We start from the raw sequence: 23,398 nt of genomic DNA, 5'->3' as shown, positions 1-23,398 counted from the left end.
CTGCTACACGAACTTTGAATGTAATTTTCATAGAAACTGTTGTTCGTAGATATAAGTTCTATTCGGAAATCAATAGTGAAATTTTGTGTAGAATATTTCTCTCTTTGACACTTTCAGGCTAAAATGGAATTTCATGTTACTTTTAGGGGTCAACTCGAATAAAGTCCAAGGAAAATAATTATCAAAAAATTTTGGGAATATTTTCGTATTTTTTGGAACCTTGATGGACATATTTTTATAATACGCAATAAAAATCAGAGACTTATAGTGAATTTTGGTGAAGAATATTTTTGTCTCTGGCATCATCCACCTAAAATGATGCTTTGTTGGAGATTTTAGCACAATATCACACAAAGTACGGTTGATCAACAATTTTTGGAATATTCTCGTTTTTTTTTTTGGAACATTGATGAATATATTTTTTTGATACGCAATGAAAATAAAGATTTCTTTTCATCAGAGACTTATAGTGAAATTTGATGAAGAACATTTTTGTCATTGACATCATCCTTCTAAAACGATGGTTTGTTGGAGATTTTTGCAAAAACTCACAAAAAATACGGTTTTAACCCTAAAATGCGTTTTTAATATATATGTAATCCTGGCATTTGGGTAAGATTTAGACTCTTGATGTCTTCTAGGACCTATAGTAGAATTTTATGGCAAATAATTTGGTAGAATATTTTGACTTCCTGCGATTCCGTTTAAAGGGAGTTTTGAAGCACATTTAAAAAAAAAGACCAAAAAGTCCCCTTTTTTGGCTCGCATGAGGGTTAAAATTCTGAACCCAAATATTTCTCATGTTTTTATCTGCAATATTGCTAAAGACACTATATACCTTCGCGTTTAAAGGGAGTTTTTAGCCATTTTTTAAAAAAAGGACCAAAAAGTCCCCTTTTTTGGCTCGCTTGAGGGTTAATATTCTTAACCCAAATATTCTTCATAATTTTAGCTGCAATATTGCCGAAGACACTATATACCTAAAATGCATGCATTCCGAGATATCTTATTTTGAAATTTTCCAGAAGTGTGGAAGAGAGGGGAACTTGCCCCCTCTTCTAGGACCTATAGTAGAATTATATAACATATAATTTGTTCGAGTATTCAGACTTGCTACGACCGCGTTTGAAGGGAGTTTTGTAGCACATTTTGGCTCGCTTGAGGGTTAAAATTCTTAACCCAAATATTCCTCATATTTTTATCTGCAATATTGCCAAAGACACTATATACCTAAAATGCATGCATTCCGAGATATCTTATTTTGAAATTTTCCAGACGTGTGGAAGAGAGGGGAACTTGCCCCCTCTTCTAGGACCTATTGTAGAATTTTGTGGCAAATAATTTAGTAGAGTATTTCGACTTGCTCCGACCGCGTTTAAAGGGAGTTTTGAAGCACATTTTAAAAAAGGACCAAAAAGTCCCCTTTTTTGGCTCGCTTGAGGGTTAAAATTCTTAACCCAAATTTTCCTCATATTTTTATCATATCGGAAGACACCATATACCTAAAACGCATGGATTTCGAGGAATCTTATTCTGAAAAATTTCTAAAAGTGTGGACGAGGGGAAATTTGCCCCCTCAATTTTGGTCACCTCTCGATGCCAAACTTTAAAAACTCCAAAACACGTGTTTTCTTTTTTTAGCTCTGCTTTCAAAATCTGCTGGATTTTCCCTGTAATTTTTGAAAAAAATCGACTTTTATCGCCCCGGATAAATATTTCTTTTTTTTCAAAACTCCTCCAAAAACCATTTGTAAAAGTCCAAAGGGGTTTGAATATATTTTCTATATTTTTTTTAAATATTAATTTTAACTTATTTAAAAATCATTTTCCTAAAATTTAAATTTATTCACAATATTTTCATATTTTTTTTTAAATAAATAACATTTTTTTTTCTTAATCTAAAACTTCCCTCAGCACCACAAGTAGGCCTGTGAGCCCTAGCAACTCTAAAAAACTAAATTTCCCTTTAACACCCCGCCCACCGTTACCCTCCAGCACATCTTCCCACCAGGTCCATTCATAATTGAAATCAGCTGGATTACAACGATAATCAGCTGGCTTGTTATTGATCGGATGGGCATGCTCCCTAAAGTATGCAATACGTTCCATTATATCCCCAAATATTGTGGAATTTTTCATTTTTTCATACAGATTATTTTGTTCACAGGGATCCACATCCAAATCGAAAAGACATGGGGCCTCCAAGGGATTACAGGCAACACCCAGGGTGGCATCTTCATACAAACACTTCACCACAGCATGTTCCCGATGTTCCAACAGCTGGATGGGTTTATCTCCAGTTATGGCATGCAAATGTTTCCACACCGGTGATTGTTTGACCAAATCTTCGTAGTGTTCAAATCTTGGATCAATTTGTGAACTATCATTGGGACGCTGTGAAAGCCAACCATCGTAACGTCCCTCCACAGTGGTACCATTCACAAATTTCCATTTACCCTTGGCATAGACCTCATAGTTGAAAATCTCATCGATATTGTGCATAATTTCCCGTTCCACCGACTCATAGCCATACTTGAGGGAGGGCCATAGATTAAGGCCATCGAGGGTTAGGCCATCCAGGGGTATATTTGCCGCTGCCGCCAAGGTGGGCAGAAAATCGCCTATGTAAATTTTCTGTTTCCAAATGGTGCCGAGCTTCTCCAGCTGTGTAGACCAAATGGCGGCTGAGGAGCGTAGACCACCCTCCCAGGGGGAATGTTTTTGCTGGAAGAGAGAGGGGAGATAAAAGTTATTCTTTTATTTGAAATTCAAGTATCGAAAGATAGATTTGAAAAATCCGAGATTTTTATAAGGCTTCCAAAATATTTAAAAAAAACTCCATGACATCTGAAAATTTCTAAAAAATATTTTTAAAAAATCCACGACTTCTACAAATTCTTTAAAAATAATTTTTAAAAATTCTCGACTTCTTAAAAAAATCTTAAAAAATTCGTACATTTTTTAAAAAAATCCAAGACATCTGAAAATTCTTAAAAATTCCTAAAAAATAGTTTTAAAAATTCAACAACTTCTAAAAATTGTTAAAAAATATTTTAAAAAAATCCATGACAACTGAAAATACCTAAAAATATTAAAAAAAGGAACTATCATAAGGCTTCATAAAAAATATTTAAAAAAAAAATCCATGACATCTAAAGATCTCTAAAAAATATTTTAAAAAATCCACGACTTCTAAAAATGCTTAAAAAATAATTTTAAAAAGTCATCGACTTCCTAAAAAAATCTTTAAAAAGTCGTGTATTTTTTAAAAATAATCCACAACTTCCGACAATTCCTCAAAAATAACGACTTCTGAAAATTGTTAAAAATTTCTAAAAAAATATTTTTAAAAAATCAACGACTTCTAAAAATTGTTAAAAAATTCTAAAAAATATTTTTTTCATTTAAAAATTTTCTAACAATTTAAAAAAAATCCGCCAAATTTATAGGGCTTCCAAAAATATTTTTAGGAAATCCAGGTCTTGAGAAAATTCTCAAAAAAATATTTAAAAAAAATCCCCCAAATTTATAGGGCTTTTCAAAATATTTTAAGAAATCCAGGTCTTGAGAAAATTCTCAAAAAATATTTAAAAAAAATCCGCAAAATTTATAGGTCTTCTAAAAATATTTTTAAGAAATCCGGGTCTTGAGAATATTCTCAAAAATATTTTTTAAAAATCCACGTATTGTGAAAACTCTTAAAAAATATTTTTTAAAAATCCACGTATTGTGAAAACTCTTAAAAAATATATTTTTAAAAATCCACGTATTGTGAAAACTCTTAAAAAATATATTTTTAAAAAATCCACGTCTTCTCTAGATTCTTTAAAAATATTTTTTAAAAAATCCACGTCTTTTGGAAATACTTAAAAAATATTTTTTAAAAAATCCACGTCTTTTGGCAATACTTAAAAAATATTTTTTAAAAAGTCCACGTCTTTTGGAAATACTTAAAAAATATTTTTTAAAAAATCCACGTCTTTTGGAAATACTTAAAAAATATTTTTTAAAAAATCCACGTCTTCTCAAGATTCTTAAAAAATATTTTTTAAAAAATCCTCGTCTTTTGGAAATACTTAAAAAATATTATTTTAAAAAATCCACCTCTTGCAGAAATACTAAAAAAATATTTTTTAAAAAATTCACGTCTTTAGAAAATACTTAAAAAATATTTTTTAAAAAATCCACGTCTTTTGTAAACTTTTGAAAAATATTTTTAAAAAATCCACGTCTATTGGAAATACTTAAAAAATATTTTTGAAAAATCCACGTCTTTTGGAAACTTTTGAAAAAAATATTTTTGAAAAATCCACGTCTTTATAAAATACTTAAAAAATATTTTTTTAAAAAATCCACGTCTTGTGGAAACTTTATAAAATTTTTTTACAAATTCACGTCTTGTGAAAACTCTTCAAAAATATTTTTACAAATTCACGTCTTGTGAAAACTCTTCAAAAATATTTTTACAAATTCACGTCTTGTGAAAACTCTTCAAAAATATTTTTACAAATTCACGTCTTGTGAAAACTCTTCAAAAATATTTTTAAAAAATCCACGTCTTGTGAAAACTTCTAAAAAATATTTTTTAAAAAATCCACGTCTTGTGAAAATGTTTAAAAAAATCCACGTCTTGTGAAAATGTTTAAAAAAATCCATGTCTTGTGAAAATGTTTGAAAAATATTTTTAAAAAATCCACGTCTTGTTAAAATGTTTGAAAAATATTTTTTAAAAAATCCACGTCTTGTGAAAAAGTTTAAAAAATATTTTTTAAAAAGTCCACGTCTTGTGAAAATGTTTGAAAAATATTTTTTAAAAAATCCACGCCTTGTGAAAATGTTTGAAAAATATTTTTTAAAAAATCCACGTCTTGTGAAAACTCTTAAAAAATATTTTTAAAAAATCCACGTCTTTTGGAAATATTTAAAAATTTAAAAATCCACGTCTTTTGGAAACTCTTGAAATATAGTTGTAAAAAATCCACGTCTTTTCGAACCTCTGAAAAATAGTTTTAAAAAATCCACGTCTTTTGAAAACTCTTGAAAAATATTTCCAACAAATCCTCGCCTTTAAAAAAAATCTAAAAAATATCTTTAAAAAATCCACCACTACCCAAAATTCTTAAAAAAATATTTATAAAAAATCTTTGCCTTTAAAAAAATTCTAAAAACAATTTTTAAAAAATCCACGAATTTTATAATGCTTCCAAAAATATTTTTAAAAAACCACGAATTTTATAAGGCTTCTAAAAATATTTTTTAAAAATTTCTTCTCAAAATTCTTTAGAAATATTTTTAAAAAAATCGACGCCTTTTAGAAATTCTCAAAAAGAAATATTTTTAAAAATCCACGCCTTCGAAAAAATTCTTGGAAATGTTTTTAAAAAAATCCAGAAATTGTAAAACTCATGAAAATATCTAAAAAATTCGACCCTTGGAAAATATTTCAAAAAATTGCCTTACCCCCCTCAGTGGATAATTCGATGCCGTTGTGGAATGCATTCCCTGCGTCGGTCCACCATTGTCGGATAAAAACAACAATATGGTATTATTCAAAATTCCCCGATGACTCAAGGCCTCCACCACTTGGCCCACACTTTGATCGAGTTTTGAAACCATGGCGGCATATTTCCTACGGCGTTCATCTTTAATATAGGAGAATTTCTCTACCTCCGACTGAGGAGCCTGCAAAGGGTCGTCATCATTTGCCGAGTGCGGAGCCAAATGGCTGAGTAACATGAAAAGAGGTTTCCTCTGATAATTATGCTGTTTGATGCGCCGAATGGCGGCCTCTGTCAAAAGATCGGTGACATAGGTGCCGTTGCGATCACACACAGGTCGCAGATTGTCTCGGAAATCATGGCCCCGGGAATAGTTGACATTCTGGCAAAGAAAAGACGAAAATTTAAAAATTGGAAAAAAAAAACAGTGGACAATATCACATCTCACCCCCTGTTCCAGTGTCTGATCATAGTAGTCCACATAGGCTCCCAAGTAACCATAATGCTGATCGAATCCCCGAAATTTGGGCGTATAGGCCTTACGTGACATACCCAAATGCCATTTTCCAATCAACGAAGTGTAATAGCCATTCTCTTGGAATACCTCACCCATTGTTGTCTCATTGGTGGGCAAACTCCAGGGCTGATCATTCACCAGGACATAATGCTGCATGCCGGTATTCAAGGGATATTTTCCCGTCAGCAGGGCCGCCCTCGAAGGGGTACACATCGAGGGAGTATAGAGATTATTTAGAATTACCCCACTATAGGCCAAGGCATCAATGTTGGGCGTAAGAAATTCATTCGAACCTCGGAAACTGACATCATCGAAGCCCTGGAAAAGAAAATGGAAAATGGTTTTGAAATCTGAAAAAAAATTCTTCTTTTTTTAATTACTTACCATATCATCAGCCATAATAATAACGATATTTGGTTTCGCACTCCCCTCCCAGGCCGCCGACTGGGTCCTCATCACCAACCCAAGCACGATTGCCAGCACAGCCGGCAGATTAAATCTAAACATCGTCGCTTATTCAAATTTCACCAGAATTTTTCGAAATTGACATCGATGAGTGTTGTTAGATGGCGCCTGAAATTGAAAACAACAACAAAAATAAATACAAAATTTTTACAACAAAAATTTGTTTAAGTCACGTTTAAGCCTTTTGACGGATTCTCGCTATGTTTACTCATCATTAAATTTCGTTTAAATAGTTGGGTGGTTATTGTTTTAAATATTTTTTTCGCTAACAGTAACAGTTATGGCCGGATAATTTATGAGCAGTAAATTGGAGAAGCTTCCTCTTTTAGAAAATTAAAAAAAAAATTATTTATTATTAACAAATATTTCCGAATAAATTCCTTTTCTTGAGAAAAATTGCTTGGAGGTGCTTTCGGAGGGAATAGTTGGTAGTTTTAAAAAAATTCCGAATGAATTGGCATTTTGATCTGAAAACGAGTGCTATCGAGTCCACATAGTATTTTCCACAACTTAGACTGGCTATTAGACAGTGAAATCGAGAAAAAAAATTTGCGGCGAATTGGGCAAAGTGCCACATTTGTCAGAAATAAAACCAAAATTGGATGCTATTTTTTTATGGTGCACATTGAATATACAAATTTCTTTTGTTCAGAGACTCACAATGAAATTCGACGGAGAATAATTCTTCCTCTGACATTTTCCCCAAAAAATCAAGTCTAAAGGGAGATTTTGACTCGGATTGAATATGTGTTAAATTAACAGTAAAAAAAGCAAAGACATCATTTTCACATTTGGTACATAAGTTTTGAACGTAATTTTCATAGAAACTATTGGTCCTAGATATAGACTTTATTCTGAGATTTATAGTGAAATTTTATGTAGAATATTTCTTTCTTTGACACTTTCAGCCTAGAATGAAATTTTATGCTTCTTTCAGGCGTCAACTCGAAAAAAGTCCATAGAAAATTTAATGAAAACTATTAGGGCATTTTTTCGGTTTTTTTTTTTTTGGATATTGATGGGCATATTTTTTCAATACGCAATGAAAATAAAGAATTCTTTTCTTCAGACACTCACAAGGAAATTCGATGGAGAATAATTCTTCTTCTCACACTTTTCCCAAAAAATGAAATATAAAGGGAGATTTTGACTCGGATTGAATATGTGTTAAATTAACAGCAACAAGAGCAAACACACAAGATTCTCTTTTAGTACACGAATTTTGAATGTAATTTTCGCAGAAACCATTGTACCTAGATGTAGGATTTATTCTGAGATTTATAGTGAAATTTTTTGTAGAACATTTCTTCCTTTGATATATTTAGCCTAAAATGAAACTTTAAGCCACTTTCAGGTGTAAACTCGAAAAAAGTTCATAGAAAATTTTATGAAAACAATTAGGGAATATTTTCGTTTTTTTTTTTTGGAATATTGATGGGCATATTTTTTTAATACACAATAAAAATAGAGAATTCTTTCGTTCAGAGACTCACAATGAAATTTGATCGGGAATAAATCCTCCTCTGATACTTTCCCCAAAAAATGAAGTATAAAGGGAGATTTTGACTCAGATTGGATATGTGCTTAATTAACAGTAGAACAGCAAACACATAATTTTCACTTGTGATACATATATGTTGAGTGTAATTTTCATAGAATCTATTGATCCCACATATAGGGACTATTCTGAGATTTATAGTAAAATTTTGTGTAGAATATTTCTTCTTTTGATACCTTTAGCCTAAAATGAAATTTTATGCCACTTTCAGACATCAACTCGAAAAAAGTCCAAGTGAAAATTGCTCAAAAAATTTTTGGGAATATTTTCGGCACTTTTTTCTTTTGCAACATGCCGATTTTTTTGTGATACATAGTGGAAATACAGATTTCTCTTCCTTGCAGACCCATAGTAAAATTTGATGAAGAATATTTTCGTCTTTGACATTATTCTTCTAATACCATGCTTTATTGGAGATTTTTACACAAATTCACTGAAAGTACGGCTTTAAACCCTTTAATGTGTTTTTAATCTAAGACTGCTGTCATTTTTAAGCCACTCGTCCGACGGCTGTTAAAATTATTCCAATACAATACATTGTGCACAGACGTACAAAAGTATTTTGTTGACAATTTTCCCGGAAAAAGGTTATTCGTGGTTAAACGTGAAAAAATCTCTCGTACCATCGCTCGTTACCGTGATACTGGTAGGATAGCCCGACGTCAAGAAAATGTGCACCTTCGTTTGGCCATCCGGAACTCAAGCAGCCAATGGTCGCTCTCCGCTCGTATTAATCGACCGTGGCATCAGAATAAATGCCGAATATTATCGCGAAAATATTCTGGAGGGTGCATTAAAGCCTTTGGCACGCAAACATTTGACCGCAGATGACCTTGGACATTCCAAACAGGACTCAGCACCAACGCACTTTTCACGCGCCACCCAAAAATGGCTACCAAAATGAGGTTAGTCGCTTCATTTTCCAGCGCACAATGGCCATAAAAATCTCCGGATATCAATCCGTTGGACTATTGTGTCTGGAGTATTTTGAAAAGCAAGGTTGGCACTAGAAGTGTACCAAAGTGTCGATCACCTCTAGCAAGAGCTTCGCCGGGAATGGGCTAAAATACCGCAGAGCAACATTGGGGCAGCGTGTGACGGTTTCATTGGCCGTTTAAAGGCCATAATTCATGTCAAAGGTGAACAATTCAAAAAACTTTTTTCAAAATTTGATGCTATTTCCGACATTTTTTTCTTTCATTCAATAAAATTTAAAAAAAATGTAAAAATTAAGGCTTTTTACTTTGTTACAGTTTTTTAATATTTTATTGAATGAGAGCAAAAAATGTCGGAAATAGCATCAAATATTAGAATTTCCTATTTCCGACATTTTTTGCTCTCATTCAATAAAATTTAAAAAAATGTAAAAATGATGGCGTTTGACTTTGTTACAGTTTTTTTTTATTTTTTTTTTTTTAATTTAATTTGTCTTAAAATATAACATTTTTTTATTAAATCCATTTTCATTTAAACAACAATAAAATAATTTAAGAATTCGAAACCCAATTTAAAAATATTCCCAAGAATTTCTCTTTAGTTATTTTGTTCACCTATGCCTCACACATCATACCATTTCTCTTATGAATCTCATCGATTTTAAATATGCTATCAAATTTCGCTCTTTCAACTCTCTTACTCTCACAATGAAAAGTATCATCATAATACAGACACTGGACACAGTTACCTGGTGCATTTACCAAAGTGAGTTACAGAGAGTATTTCAAGAGTTCCATTTTAGGAGTTTCTCTTCATCGACATTCTCTTAGCTCTCTTTTATAAATGGCCGCCACAGATAAAGAAAACAAATCACGGAGCAGAGAACTCTAAAGGCCCAATTAAACAACAATTAATTGCCAATGGCATTATATTGTTGACGATATGGCTATGGTGTTTTGTCGTGCCATTGTTAATTACGGTTTTACTAACAAATTTAATTTGAACAAATAGCCGTTGTAAAATAATTTAAGACAAAAGAAGCGGAAATTTTGGATCGATGGAGAAAAATAAACAATTAAAATTGGGAGGGGGGATTCCATAGAAAATTAATCGAATCCAAATGGCCAGGCCAAAAGCTGCACCTTTTTGAAGAATAAATGAACAAAGAGAGAGCGAGAGAGAGAAAAACAAATATGGAGTATGGTCAATGGAGAAACATTAACCGCTGTTGCTACTGTTTTAGAAGAGTTTCAAGCCACTGAAAATGCGTCTCAAGAGATGAGAAATTTAATTTTGATGTAAAAAAAATGTTTTGTAAATATTTCACCTTTCTCCATTTGATATTTACTGCCAAGAAATAATCAGCCAATGCGCATTGCATACTTTTAGGCAAATACAAAAGAGAGGCAATTGATTGTGTTCAACGATTGCTTATGTTTTTAAATATCAATTACAGATTATAAATGGTCCCATAAATCTCCAAAACAATATTATATGCCCGTGTGTTGTTTTTTTTTTTAATTTTTATAATAAAAAAAAAATATATTTTTTCCAAAAAATATTATTTTTTTTTTCAAAAAATATATTTTTCCAAAAAATATTATTTTTTCCAAAAAATATATTTAAAAAAAAAAATATTATTTTTTTCCAAAAAATATATTTTTCCAAAAAAATATATTTTCCCAAAACTATTATTTTTTTTAAAAAATATTATTTTTTCCAAAAAATAATATTTTTTCAATGACAAAAAAAAAATCAATATTTTAATTATGAGTATGCCAATCCAGCCATTTCTTTATAAAATGTTTTATGTCGTTGCTTCTACTTTTAATTTTTAACGTTTCGCAGAGGATGTTGTCTAGATTTTTATGGAAAATCCTGCACTGACAAAAATAAAATTGTTAATGGAATAACATCTACTTCTAACAAAAAATACCCAACTGGTCTGTAACGGTCTGAAATGGATATTTTTCTAAAAAACTGAATCTATATTTTCTCATTGAATCACTTTCTGTGTCGATTTATGCAATCATCAGTCCTTCTGTTCACCTGTTCATGCATTTTTGTGAATAAAATGCAGGTCGCATTTATTATCCGATTGAGATGAAATTTTCCAAACAACATCTGTTTGGCCCAAGAACGAACTCTATTGAAATTGGTGAGAATTTGTTCAAATTTAAATAATCCTCCCATATATATCTTCATCCGATTTCAGGTTTAATGTGCACCAAATGGCTAAGATCAGTTCAATTGACCTGAATTTTGGTAATTCCGACTGAATTCAGCCTAGAAACAAGTACTTTAAATTTGGTGAAAGATATAGCTATAGCTCCCATATATATCTTTCATCCGATTTGGGATTTTAAGTCCCTCACATTCGTAATATGCTCTCCACATGAATGATATTTGGTACCAGGCATCAGGTGTAGCTCAGGCATACCTCTGCCAAATTTTATCAAGATCGGTTCAGATTTGGATATAGTTCCCATGCATACATTTATCCGATTTCAGGTTTAATGGCCCCCAAATGGCTAATATCAGCCCAAATGAAGTGAATTTTGGCACTTCCGACCGAATTCAACCTAGAAGCATGTACTTCGAATTTGGTGAAAATCGGTTCAGATATACCTATAGCTCCCACATATAGGTTTCATCCGATTCGGGTTTTAGGTACCTCACATTCGTAATATGCCCTCCACAAGAATTATATTTGGCACCAGACATCAGATGCAGCTCAGAAATACCTCTGCCAAATTTTATCAAGATCGGTTCAAATTTGGATATAGCACCCATATAAATCTTCGTCCGACTTCGGTTTAATTGTGCACCAAATGGCTAATATCAGTTCAAATGACCTGAATTTTGGTAATTCCGACTGAATTCAGCCTAGAAGCATGTACTTCGAATTTGGTGAAAATCGGTTCAGATATAGCTATAGCTCCCATATATATTGTTCATCCGATTTGGGGTTTTAAGTTTCTCACATTTGCAATATGCACTCCACAAGAATGATATTTGGTACCAGGCATCAGATGCTGCCTCGGCATACCTCTGCCAAATTTTATCAAAATCGGTTCAGATTTTTATAAACCTTCGATATGCATATTCATATCCGATTTTACGGATATTGCCCATCATATATGTAATATCAGCCAAAATTAAATGATGAAGCTCGGAGTAGGGTATCATATAGTCGGTCCCGCTCGACTTTTGACCTTTCCTTGCTGGTTTTTTTTCCAAGATTTTCAAAAAATACATTCTCTGCTTCTGCCCATATTCAATGTCAAAACCATAATATCAATGCGCATTGCATACTTTTAGGCTACTCGCAATAGAGAAACAGCTGATTGGGTCTAAATGTTGTGTATACCCATAAATATCCATAAAAACGAAGTGCGACACAAAATCTCTCCAGAAAAATCTACATCATGTACCATTTTTTCCATTTTAATAATAAAAAAAAATAAAATTAATTAAAAAAAAAATAATGTCATTTAACAAAAGTCACAATCCACCAATTTTTCCTCTGAATAAATTTGACGTCAAGCGCATTAAAGCCATTAATGGTACCGCCGCTAAACAGATCCCTATCTTCGTAATCTTCAGGCTAATAAAAAAAAACTGGAAAACCCTTGACATGTGTGTTATAACAAATAATCATTGTTTGTTAATTTTTTTTTTTTTTTGGCAAAACAAAAATAAAAAATTTCAAACAACAATAATTGTGGCTGGATGAAATGGCGTGCATTTTCAAGTTTTTTTTTTTTTTTTTTTTTTTTGTTACGAAAAATGCAATTGTTTGTTTTAAATGTGTCACCGTCGCATTGACGTCTGCCTACTTTGTCGCAATGTAGAACGTGCTAATTCGATTAATGGCACGTCATGTTAAAAATATTATTTATTTTTTTAAATATTTTATATTTAATTGAGTTTTGTTTTGAGGCTGTAAAAACAAAAAAAAAATTGGGGAAAAATAACGTGAGATGATGGCAATAAAAACACGTGATGGGGGTTAAATTAGACACCATATGAGGGAGGGATACAGATCTTTGAACTGTTAAAAACAGGGAAAAGGATCAAAATATGTGGAATGCTTAAGGACATTCGTTTATCTATGAAAGGATCGTAGAAATGATTTTTTATTCCTATAGGAAGGATACCATAATTAGAGGCCTGTTTAGGGTCATGGGTGGTGTCGAGGAAATCCTCTTCTCAAAATCATCTTCTTTTTCGATTTGAAAATATTTCATGACAAAATTTATATTTGAATAAATGATTGTTTTCATTGTTGGATTCTGGGAGATTAAGTATTCGGGACATAGGGTAACTGCTTGAAATAATAATCTATAATACCCTCCAGGATGCCATTTTTTATTTGAGATTTATTTTTTTTACAAAAGTTTTCATTTCACATTTTCATAGAATTGAGCCCCAGTTCTGTGTTGCCAATCACATCTCTATATTTCCATAAGATAAAGCCTTTGCGGCCTTTAATTTTTATACCCTCCACCATAGTATGGAGGGTATATCAAGTTTGTCATTCCGTTTGTAACACCTCGAAATATACATTTTATATATACTTTATATATTCTTGATCAGCATAAAATTCTATGTCGATTTAGAGATGTCCCTCCGTCTATCCGCCTGTCCGTCTGTGGAAATCACTCTAGCTTCCGAACGAATTAAAGTAGGTTGATAAAATTTTACTCAAATTTGTATTATGTCTACAAGACTTTTGGTATTGAAAATGGGCCATGCAGGTCCACGTCTTCGTATAGCTCCCATATAACGGTACCTCCCGATATTCGGTACTTTGTTGATTTTAGCGACATTATTCACCGGAATTGTTTCAAATTTGGTGTTTGAAGTTCACAATGGATACTACAGCCTATGACAAAAAATTGACTACGCATGTCCTCGTCTTCGTATATCTCTCGATATTCGGTATTTCGATGATTTTAGCGACAATATTCACCGGAATTGTTTCAAATTTGGTATTTGAAGTTCAAAATGGATACTACAGCCCATGACAGAAAATTGTCTATGCAAGCCCACGTCTTCGTATAGCCCCCATACAACGGTACCTCCCGATATTCGGTATTTTGATGATTTTAGCGACAATATTCATCGGAACTATTTCAAATTTTGAATTTGAAGTTCGTAATGAATACTACAACCCATGAGAGAAAATTGTCTATGCAAGTCCACGTCTTCGTATAGCCCCCATATAACGGTACCTCCCGATATTCGGTATTTTTTATGATTTTAGCGACATTATTCACCGGAATTATTTCAAATTTCGTATTTGAAGTTCGTAATGGATACTACAGCCTATGACAGAAAATTTTCTGTGTAGGTCCACGTCTTCGTATAGCCCCCATATAACGGTATCTCCCGATATTCGGTATTTTTTATGATTTCAGCGACATTATTCACCGGAATTGTTTCAAATTTGGTGTTAGAAGTTCGAAATGAATATTACAGCCCAAGATAAAAAATTGTCTGTGTAGGTTTACGTCTTCGTATAGCTCCCATATAACGGTACCCCCCGATATTCGGTATTTTTTTGATTTTAGCGACATTATTCACCGGAATTATTTCAAATTTCGTATTTGAAGTTCGCAATGAATACTACAGCCTAAGACGGAAAATTGTCTGTCTGGCCTTCATATAGCCCCCATATATCAGTACCTCCCCATATTCGGTATTTTAATGTTTTTAGCGACATTATTCACCGGAATGCTTTCAAATTTGGCATTTAAAGTTCAAAATGGATACTACAGCCTAAGACAAAAAATTTTCAGTGCAGGTTCACGTCTTCGTATAGCCCCCATATAACGGTACCTCCCGATATTCGGTATTTTTATGATTTTATTTATCTGTATCTGTCATTTCTTCCGGAGCTCAGTTACTAAAAGAATTTTTAAATTTAAAAGAATTTTTGGTATTAAATATTAATTGAAGCTCACAGTTTGTAGTGCCACTGACACCCCCACTTTCATTAAAAAAAAAACGTATTCACTCACTTCAATTCAAATATTCGCTTGATCAACAAAAATAGCTCGCCGAATTTTGCCAGCGCTGCTGACTTAATTATAATTAGGCCGCTCGGAGGGCAGAAATAAAAAAATTCCCACCAAATGTTTTCGAGGTGATTAAATTTAATTTTATTTATTTTATTTATTTAAATTTCAATTTTATTTTTTTGAAATAAATTTCAAATAAAACAACTGTCAATTGCAATTAGAGAAAATTAAGCAAACAAAACACCAGAAGTTGGTGTTTCAAAGCAGAGGTGTTGAGATAAACTACGACAGCAGACAGACAGTTCGAGAGACAGACAGACAGCAGCTGTCTAAGCTAATCAATGAGGATGGCTTTAAATATTCAACAAAAAGAAATGCTAATGAATAGGTTTTAGGTGTTGATTTGGGAGGAGTTTTTAATCAAAACTCTTTAAATTGGAAACTGGAAATGGGGAGGAATAAAGTTATTTAAATAATCATTTTAGGTTCTTCAGATTTAAGATTTATGCACTGTTTATAATTTTGATTTAATTAATTTCTTTTCTTACAGATTTATGTTTCATCTTTATTTTTAAATTTATTATTTTTTTATATTTTTTATTATTTTATTTATTTTAATTATTATTTTATTATTTTATTTATTATTTTAATTATTATTTTATTTATTATTTTAATTTTATTATTTTATTTATTATTTTAATTTTATTATTTTTAATTATTATTTTATTATTTTAATTTTATTATTTTAATTTTTTTATTATTTTAAATTATTATTTATTTTTTTATTTTCTTATATGAAAAAAATACCTAAAACTACGACTTTAATTTTGTTAATTTTAATTTTTTTCTTGTTTTTATTTTTTAATTCTATTCTATTCATTTTTTTGTACGATCTCCATTATCGATTGATTGATTTGCATCACTGGATAACACCAAAACCCCTCACGGCTATAACAACAATACAGCACACAGATTAAAGAGGAAGGGAGAGAGAGAGTGAGTGGGGGAAAATAACCCCCTAATCATTATCTCCCATAATCATTAATTGTTTTTGTTATTGGTTCTATCAATTTTATTTTGATTTTGTGTTTTTGATTTACACCAAAAACACGCAGCCATTCATCCATTCATTCACTCTCCCTCTCTCTCACACACACCACACACACACTCCTCATTGATACATACTCGGCGACGCCACTCTGCCAAAATAAACGGTTGTTTTTTTTTTGTTTTTTTTTTTTTTTTGAGGCCAAAGAGCAGCCAATGTTTACACAGTCACACACTTTTACTCCCCCAACAACAACAACAACGGCAACAACTATTCGTCAAATGGCAATTTTACGAGACTTGAACGAAAGAAAAACCGGCAAACCGCACGATATACACGCTTGAAAGTTTCACGGCACAATGATCAGTTTTACATTGACGATGTGGGGCTATATGTTGTTGTGGTGGGATAGATAGAGTGCGGTTTATCCATGACAATAATCGTCGTTGTCAAATGTAGTGATTTTAAGGGGGAAGAGAAAACTAAAAAGAGAAAGAAACAATGTTGGAGAAGAGAAATTTTGGGAGAGTTCATGGCAGAGATTTTTGTCTTATTAATTGGTTAGCCAAAGAACATAAGTTAATGGAAATAATTACGAACGGTTTTAGAAAACGACGACAACACTGAGAAAAAAACGAGAAAAAATATTTTTTATGTTGTGTTAATGGAAGACGGCCCGATGCTGGGCAAGAGGATATATTTATGGAAATAATAAGCAACCACACTTGGAGAAATGACGGCACACGGTGCAGTGTCCCTGATTTGTCTAGGCAGCTGAGGAACGTCAGCCAGGGTGGTTTTGGCGCAATTACGTTCAGGATGGTGTGCAGGCCATTAAAGAAGGCCTCAGATGAGCTCTTCCTTAGAAGAGGTCTTCCATAAAAGACGGCGTCAGACGAGGCCTTCCATAAAATATGACCTCAAATGAGGTGATCCATAAAAGACGGCGATAGATGAAGTCTTCCATTAAAGACGGCCTCAGATAAGATCTTCCACAAAATACGACCTTAGATAAGGCCTTAGATGAGGTCTTCCATAAAATACATAACTTGAGATCTTCCATAAAAAACGGCCTCAGATGGGGTCTTCAAAAAAAAAAACGACTTTAAATGAGTTCTTCCATAAAAGAAGGCCTCAGATGAGCTCTTCCATAAAAGACCACCTCAGATGAGGTCTTTCATAAAAGACGGTCTCAGATGAGGTTTTCCACTAAGAGACGGCCTCATATCTGGTCTTCCACAAAAGACGGCCTTAGAAGAGGTCTTCCATAAAAGAAGGCCTTAGAAGAGGTCTTCCATAAAAGACAGCATCAGATGAGGCCTTCCATAAAAGATTGGCTTAGATGAGGCCTTCCATAAAAAATGGCCTCAGATTAGATCTTCCATAGGGTGGTTTTGGCGCAATTACGTTCAGGATGGTGCAGTCGTCTCTCAATTCGTATTGGCCACGAATTGACGAAGATGTGCATGACGTCTGCCCGGCGTGTGATACAGGCCCGCACAATTTAATTGCACTGTCAAACCTATCCAACTCACTCCAGAAGATCTCCGGTTATAGCCCATTAAGTTAGCCGAATTTATAGACCTGGAGCTCGAACCAGATTAGCAGAATCCAAAAATCTGCATGTATTACTGCTACAACAACAGCAGCAACAACCAGAAAAGTCCTCCACGTCATTATAGGTTGGTGCTGTTGCCTTAATTCATATTGGGCGCCACTTTGTAGAATGGTAAATGTCCTGCCAAATCTTTGCAACATTGTAACGCGAATTTGTGGCTACAGCTGGTAACAGATTACTGCATCTTTAAATTTGAATACGGTTGTAGAACTGCTGCAACAACAACAACAAAGGTGATATCTTATCGCCAAGTTAATATAACCTTCTGGCAGACAAAAGAGCCCATAAAAAATTGCAGGTTATAAACGAATATTTTTTTTATCAGAAATCATAAAAATTATTCGAAAAAATGAATTTAAAATTATTTTTTGTCAATCATCCGCAAACTTGCAGTTCGAAAAGGTGCTTTCGAAAATTAAATATGCGAATATTGTGGCTAATATTAAAAATAGGCCTAGTGGCTGGATTCTGGTCAAAAGCCAGGCCCAAACAGGTGTCGGTGCCGCCAAATATGGTCATAATTTTGGCGGATGATTTGGTAGGCCTCCAAAATTTTTAAAAAGTCATAAATTTTTCCAAAATCTCGATACGAAAATATTCAAATTTTGCGAATTTTTCCATCCCCCCGCAGGGTTTTGATGACATCAGCTTTCGCGGCAACAATGAATTTTTGACACCCAACATCGATGCCTTGGCCTATCATGGCAGGATATTACAACGTCATTATACCCCAGCAGTGTGTACACCATCAAGGGCGACATTGCTGACGGGATTATATCCCATACACACGGGTAAGAAGGTAGAGGATTTTTAAAGAGGAAAAACAACTGATTTCAAATTTTAATTTCATATCCACCAGGAACCCAACATTTTGTCCTGCTCAACGAGGAACCCTGGGGAATTTTGGAAAATCACACCACCATGGCGGAGGTATTTCAGGCGCATGGTTATTCCACAAATTTGGTGGGTAAATGGCACATGGGCATGGGTCGCAGAGAGTATACGCCCACCTTCAACGGGTTCGATCAACACTATGGATATTGGGGGGCCTTTGTGGATTACTATCGGCGAATGAGTAAAATGCCGGTAAGTTTTGAATTTTGGGATTTTTTATATTTGGGTCTAATGCCTCATCTTCCCAGACCAATTTCAGTTTGGGTTATGATTTTCGAAGGAATATGGAGTTGGAATATCCTCCCGAGGGTTCATATGTAACCAATTTGCTAACCCAGGAAGCGGAGGATATTATTTTGAGAAAATCCGGTACAGAGCCGTTATTTTTGCTGGTCTCTCATTTGGCCACCCATGCCAGCAATGATGATGATCCCTTGCAGGCTCCCTTGGAGGAGATGGAGAAGTTCTCCTATATCTCGGATGTGAAGAGGAGAACCTATGCAGGTGAGGATACAAATTTTCAATTCGGCGTTCATATAAGATGGCCTCATATGAGGTCTATCATAAAAGACGGCCTCAAATGAGGTCTTCCATAAAAGACGGCCTGAGATGGGGTCTTTCATAAAAGACGGCTTCAAATAAGGTATTCCATAAAAACGGCCTAAGATGTGGTCTTCCATGAAAGACGGCCTCAGATGAGGTCTTCCATAAAAGACGGCGTCAGATGAGGACTTCCACAAAAATCGGCCTTAGATGAGGTCTTCCATAAAAGACGTCCTGAGATGAGGTCTTCCATAAAAAATGGCATTAGATGAGGTCCTCCATAAAAGACGACCTCATATAAGGTCTTTCACAAAAGACAGCCTCAAATGAGGTTTTCCATAAAAGACGGCCTCAGATGAGGTCTTCGGTAAAAAATGGCCTCAGACGAGGTCTTCCAAAAAAATAAAACAGCCATAGATGAGGTCTCCTTTAAAGGCCGGCCTAAAATGGCGTCTTTCACAAAAGACGGCTTAAAACAAAATCTCCCATAAAATACGGCCTCAGATGAGGTCTTCCATAAAAGGCGGCCTAAGATAAGGTATACCATAAAAACGGCCTCATATGAGCTCTTCCATGAAAGACGGCATCTCTTGAGGTCTTTCATAAAAGATGGCCTTAGGTGAGGTCTTCCATAAAAGACGGCCTCAGATGAAGTCTTTCATAAAAGACAACCTCAGATGAGGTCTTCCATAAAAGATAACCTCAGATGAGGTCATCCATAAAAGACGGCCTTAGATGAGGTCTTCTATAAAAAACGGCCTCAGATAAGGTCTTCCACAAAAAACGGACTCAATGAGGTCTTCCATAAAAGACGGCCTTAGATGAGGTCTTCTATAAAAAACGGCCTCAGATAAGGTCTTCCACAAAAGACGGGCCTAGATGAGGTCTTTCATAAAAGACGACCTCAAATGAGGTCTCCCATAAAAGACGGCCTCAGATGAGGTCTTTCATAAATGACGGCCTCAGATAAGGTCTTCCACAAAAGACGGGCCTAGATGAGGTCGTTCATAAAAGACGGCCCCAGATGAGGTCTTCCATAAAAGGCTACCTAAGGTAAGGTCTTCCATAAAAGACGGCCTTAGAAGAGGTCTTCCATAAAAGATGGCTAAGATGAGGTCTTCCACTAAAGACGGCCTCAGATGAGGTCTTCTATAAAAGACGGCCTTAGAAGAGGTCTTCCATAAAATACAGCCTTGGGAGAGGTCTTCCACAAAAGACGGGCCTAATGAGGTCTTCCACAAAAGACGGGCCTATATGAGGTCTTTCACAAAAGACGGCCTTAGAGGAGGTCTTCTAAAAAAGTCGACCTCAGATGAGGTCTTCTAAAAAGGCGGCCTCAGACGAGGTCTGCCATAAAATACAGCCTCACATGAGACCTTCCTGAAGAGTTATTCTTTCTTCTTAGCCATGGCTTCCAAATTGGATGAAAGTGTGGGTCGCATTATCCAGGCCCTGGATAAAGCCCGAATGCTAAGCAACTCCATTATTTTATTCCTCTCCGATAATGGAGCCCCCTCGGTGGGTCTGTACAGCAACACGGGCTCCAATTGGCCATTGAAGGGGGTAAGTTACCTCAGCCAATCCAAAATTACAAATCTCATAACCCTTTTCTTCCCTTAGCAAAAAAATTCTCCCTGGGAGGGTGGTCTACGGGTTCCTGGTGTCATTTGGAGTCCTTTGTTGAAGAATCGTGGATCGATTTTTCACCCGCCCATATATATGGCGGATTGGTTGCCCACACTGGCTGCGGCATCCAAAATTGAATTGGATCTCCCTCTGGATGGCTTAAATCTATGGCCAGATTTGGTGGGTGGTGTTGAATTATCCGACCCATTTCAACGGCAACGTGAAATTGTCCATATGCTGGATGAGATATGGAACATAACAAGCTATATGAGGGGTCAGTGGAAATATATTCAAGGGACAACTATAGATGGACAATACGACCGGGTGCTGGTGCAAAGGGATGCGAATACCACAGATCCCAGATCCTTGGACTATGAAAAATCCATCAAATCTTCCATGGCATCCCTCAGTCTGCGAAAATATGATCGCATACCGTTGTCAAAGAAGAAGATCCAAGAATTTCGTTCCAGCGCCCAAATCCAGTGTGGATATGAGGAGGAGGAGGCAACACCCTGTGATGCCACCCGCGAAGAATGTCTCTATGATCTATCCAAAGATCCTTGTGAGCAAAACAATTTGGCCTCTCAGCCCGGATATGAAAGTATTTTACAAGAAATGCGAGAGAGAGTGGAAAGTCTCAGATCCACAGCAGTGCCTCCGAAGACCGGTGGGAGTTTATTACCCTATGATCCTTCCTATCATGATTGTGTTTGGTCGAATTTTGTGGAGGATGAGCCCACGGACTGTAAGTGTTACTCAGTGAAGGATTTTAGATTTTATTATACATCTCCTCCTCTCTCTCTCCCTCCCCCCTTTCTCATTCTCCCTCTCTATTCTCTCTCTTGTAGATGTTTTGCAGTGCAGCTATGAGTCCACACCCTGTCAAGGCTGATAATCACAGCAAATTAATTTGGCTTTTACAGGAATAAAAAATAATTTTAAAAGAAAGAAAATCCAGGATACCTGATAGAATCCTTACAGCGGAACCCGTAATATTTTATTTTGGATTTAAAATGCAAATTAAAACTAAAAATATGTACCGAAATCTCATGCAAAATATTTTTATTTTATTTGGGCTAAACAGGCGCAATTCAAAGCATACTTTCAGGCAAAACATATTTGCTCAGCTATAGTAGCTTGGCCTCTAGCTATTTTTAAGAGATGGCGCCAATTCATTATTTCCGATTAAGAACAAAAGTTATCGGGCCATATTATGACAAAAATGTCGTTATCGAACATCATTTCCATGGAATGTATTGTTATCGGTCAAAATTTCTTTGGAAAATGTTGTTATCGAAAAACTTTGCTATAAAAATAATTGTTATCGAACAACTTTTCTATTGAAAATGTTGTTATCGAACAACTTTTCTATAGAAATAGTTGTTATCGAACAACTTTTCTATAGAAATAGTTGTTATCGAACAACTTTTCTATAGAAATAGTTGTTATCGAACAACATTTCTATAGAAATTTCTATATAAAATGTTGTTATCGAACAACTTTTCTGTAGAAATAGCTGTTATCGAACAACTTTTCCATAGAAACAGTTGTTATCGAACAACTTTTCTATAGAAATAGTTGTTATCGAACAACATTTCTATAGAAAATGTTGTTATCGAAAAACATTTCTATAGAAAATGTTGTTATCGAACAACTTTTCCATAGAAATAGTTGTTATCGAACAACTTTTCAATAGAAATAGTTGTTATCGAACAGCTTTTCTATAGAAATAGTTGTTATCGAACAACTTTTCTATAGAAAATGTTGTTATCGAACAACTTTTCAATGGAAAATGTTGTTATCGAACAACATTTCTATAGAAAATGTTGTTATCGAACAACGTTTTTATAGGAAATAATGTTATCGAACAACTTTTCTATAGAAAATGTTGTTATCGAACAACTTTTCTATAGAAATAGTTGTTATCGAACAACTTTTCTATAAAAATAGTTGTTATCGAACAACTTTTCTATAGAAACAGTTGTTATCGAATAACTTTTCTATAGACAACGTTGTTATCGAACACATTTTCTATAGACAACGTTGTTATCGAACACATTTTCTATAGAAAATGTTGTTATCGAACACATTTTCTATAGAAAATGTTGTTATCGAAAAACATTTCTATAGAAAATGTTGTTATCGAAAAACTTTTCTATAGAAAATGTTGTTATCGGACCACTTTTCTATAGAAAAGGTTGTTATCGAACAACTTTTCTATAGAAAAGGTTGTTATCGAACAACTTTTCTATAGAAAATGTTGTTATCGAACAACTTTTCTATAGAAAATGTTGTTATCGAACAACTTTTCTATAGAAAATGTTGTTATCGAACAACTTTTCTAAAGAAAATGTTGTTATCGAACAACTTTTCTATAGAAAATGTTGTTATCGAACAACTTTTCTGTAGAAATAGTTGTTATCGAACACATTTTCTATAGAAAATGTTGTTATCGAACAACATTTCTATAGAAAATGTTGTTATCGAACACATTTTCTATAGAAAATGTTGTTATCGAACACATTTTCTATAGAAAATGTTGTTATCGAACACATTTTCTATAGAAAATGTTGTTATCGGACAACTTTTCTATAGAAAATGTTGTTATCGAATACATTTTCTATAGAAAATGTTGTTATCGAACACATTTTCGATAGAAATGGTTGTTA

The 23,398-nt window shown here is 34.0% G+C and overlaps 2 protein-coding genes across 2 annotated transcripts; one reads left to right on the top strand and one right to left on the bottom strand.

The window, feature by feature from the left end:
* Window positions 1-1,872: 1,872 nt before the first annotated feature.
* LOC101891099 (arylsulfatase B) lies at window positions 1,873-16,420 on the bottom strand. The gene is made up of 5 exons (XM_005176662.4): window positions 16,186-16,420; window positions 6,400-6,588; window positions 5,947-6,333; window positions 5,461-5,880; window positions 1,873-2,724 (listed from the first exon to the last, which is right to left on the bottom strand). Exons 2-5 carry the CDS (start codon window positions 6,520-6,522, stop codon window positions 1,894-1,896), a joined length of 1,761 nt encoding a protein of 586 aa, XP_005176719.1. The 5' UTR covers window positions 6,523-6,588; window positions 16,186-16,420; the 3' UTR covers window positions 1,873-1,893.
* A 1,608-nt stretch (window positions 16,421-18,028) lies between these two features.
* Window positions 18,029-21,800, top strand: LOC101890922 (arylsulfatase B-like). The gene is made up of 7 exons (XM_005176661.4): window positions 18,029-18,204; window positions 18,298-18,457; window positions 18,526-18,752; window positions 18,809-19,064; window positions 20,509-20,666; window positions 20,724-21,474; window positions 21,578-21,800. The coding sequence occupies exons 1-7, from the start codon at window positions 18,088-18,090 to the stop codon at window positions 21,619-21,621; spliced, it is 1,713 nt and encodes a 570-aa protein (XP_005176718.1). The 5' UTR covers window positions 18,029-18,087; the 3' UTR covers window positions 21,622-21,800.
* The last annotated feature ends 1,598 nt before the right edge of the window (window positions 21,801-23,398 follow it).

Source organism: Musca domestica, unplaced genomic scaffold (assembly GCF_030504385.1).
Source record: "Musca domestica strain aabys unplaced genomic scaffold, Musca_domestica.polishedcontigs.V.1.1 27, whole genome shotgun sequence".
Taxonomy (NCBI): domain Eukaryota; kingdom Metazoa; phylum Arthropoda; class Insecta; order Diptera; family Muscidae; genus Musca; species Musca domestica.
This window is presented reverse-complemented; position numbering and strand designations above follow the sequence as displayed.

Excerpts from the sequence above, each read along its gene's own strand:
- LOC101891099 (XM_005176662.4), bottom strand. The coding sequence starts at position 6,522 with ATGTTTAGATTTAATCTGCCGGCTGTGCTGGCAATCGTGCTTGGGTTG. Across the intron at positions 6,334-6,399 it reads TTATTATGGCTGATGATATG|GGCTTCGATGATGTCAGTTT; the intron begins GTAAGTAATTAA and ends TTTCTTTTCCAG. Across the intron at positions 2,725-5,460 it reads CGAATTATCCACTGAGGGGG|CAAAAACATTCCCCCTGGGA; the intron begins GTAAGGCAATTT and ends TCTCTCTTCCAG.
- LOC101890922 (XM_005176661.4), top strand. The coding sequence starts at position 18,088 with ATGCGAATATTGTGGCTAATATTAAAAATAGGCCTAGTGGCTGGATTC. Across the intron at positions 18,458-18,525 it reads ATTATATCCCATACACACGG|GAACCCAACATTTTGTCCTG; the intron begins GTAAGAAGGTAG and ends CATATCCACCAG. Across the intron at positions 21,475-21,577 it reads GGAGGATGAGCCCACGGACT|ATGTTTTGCAGTGCAGCTAT; the intron begins GTAAGTGTTACT and ends TCTCTCTTGTAG.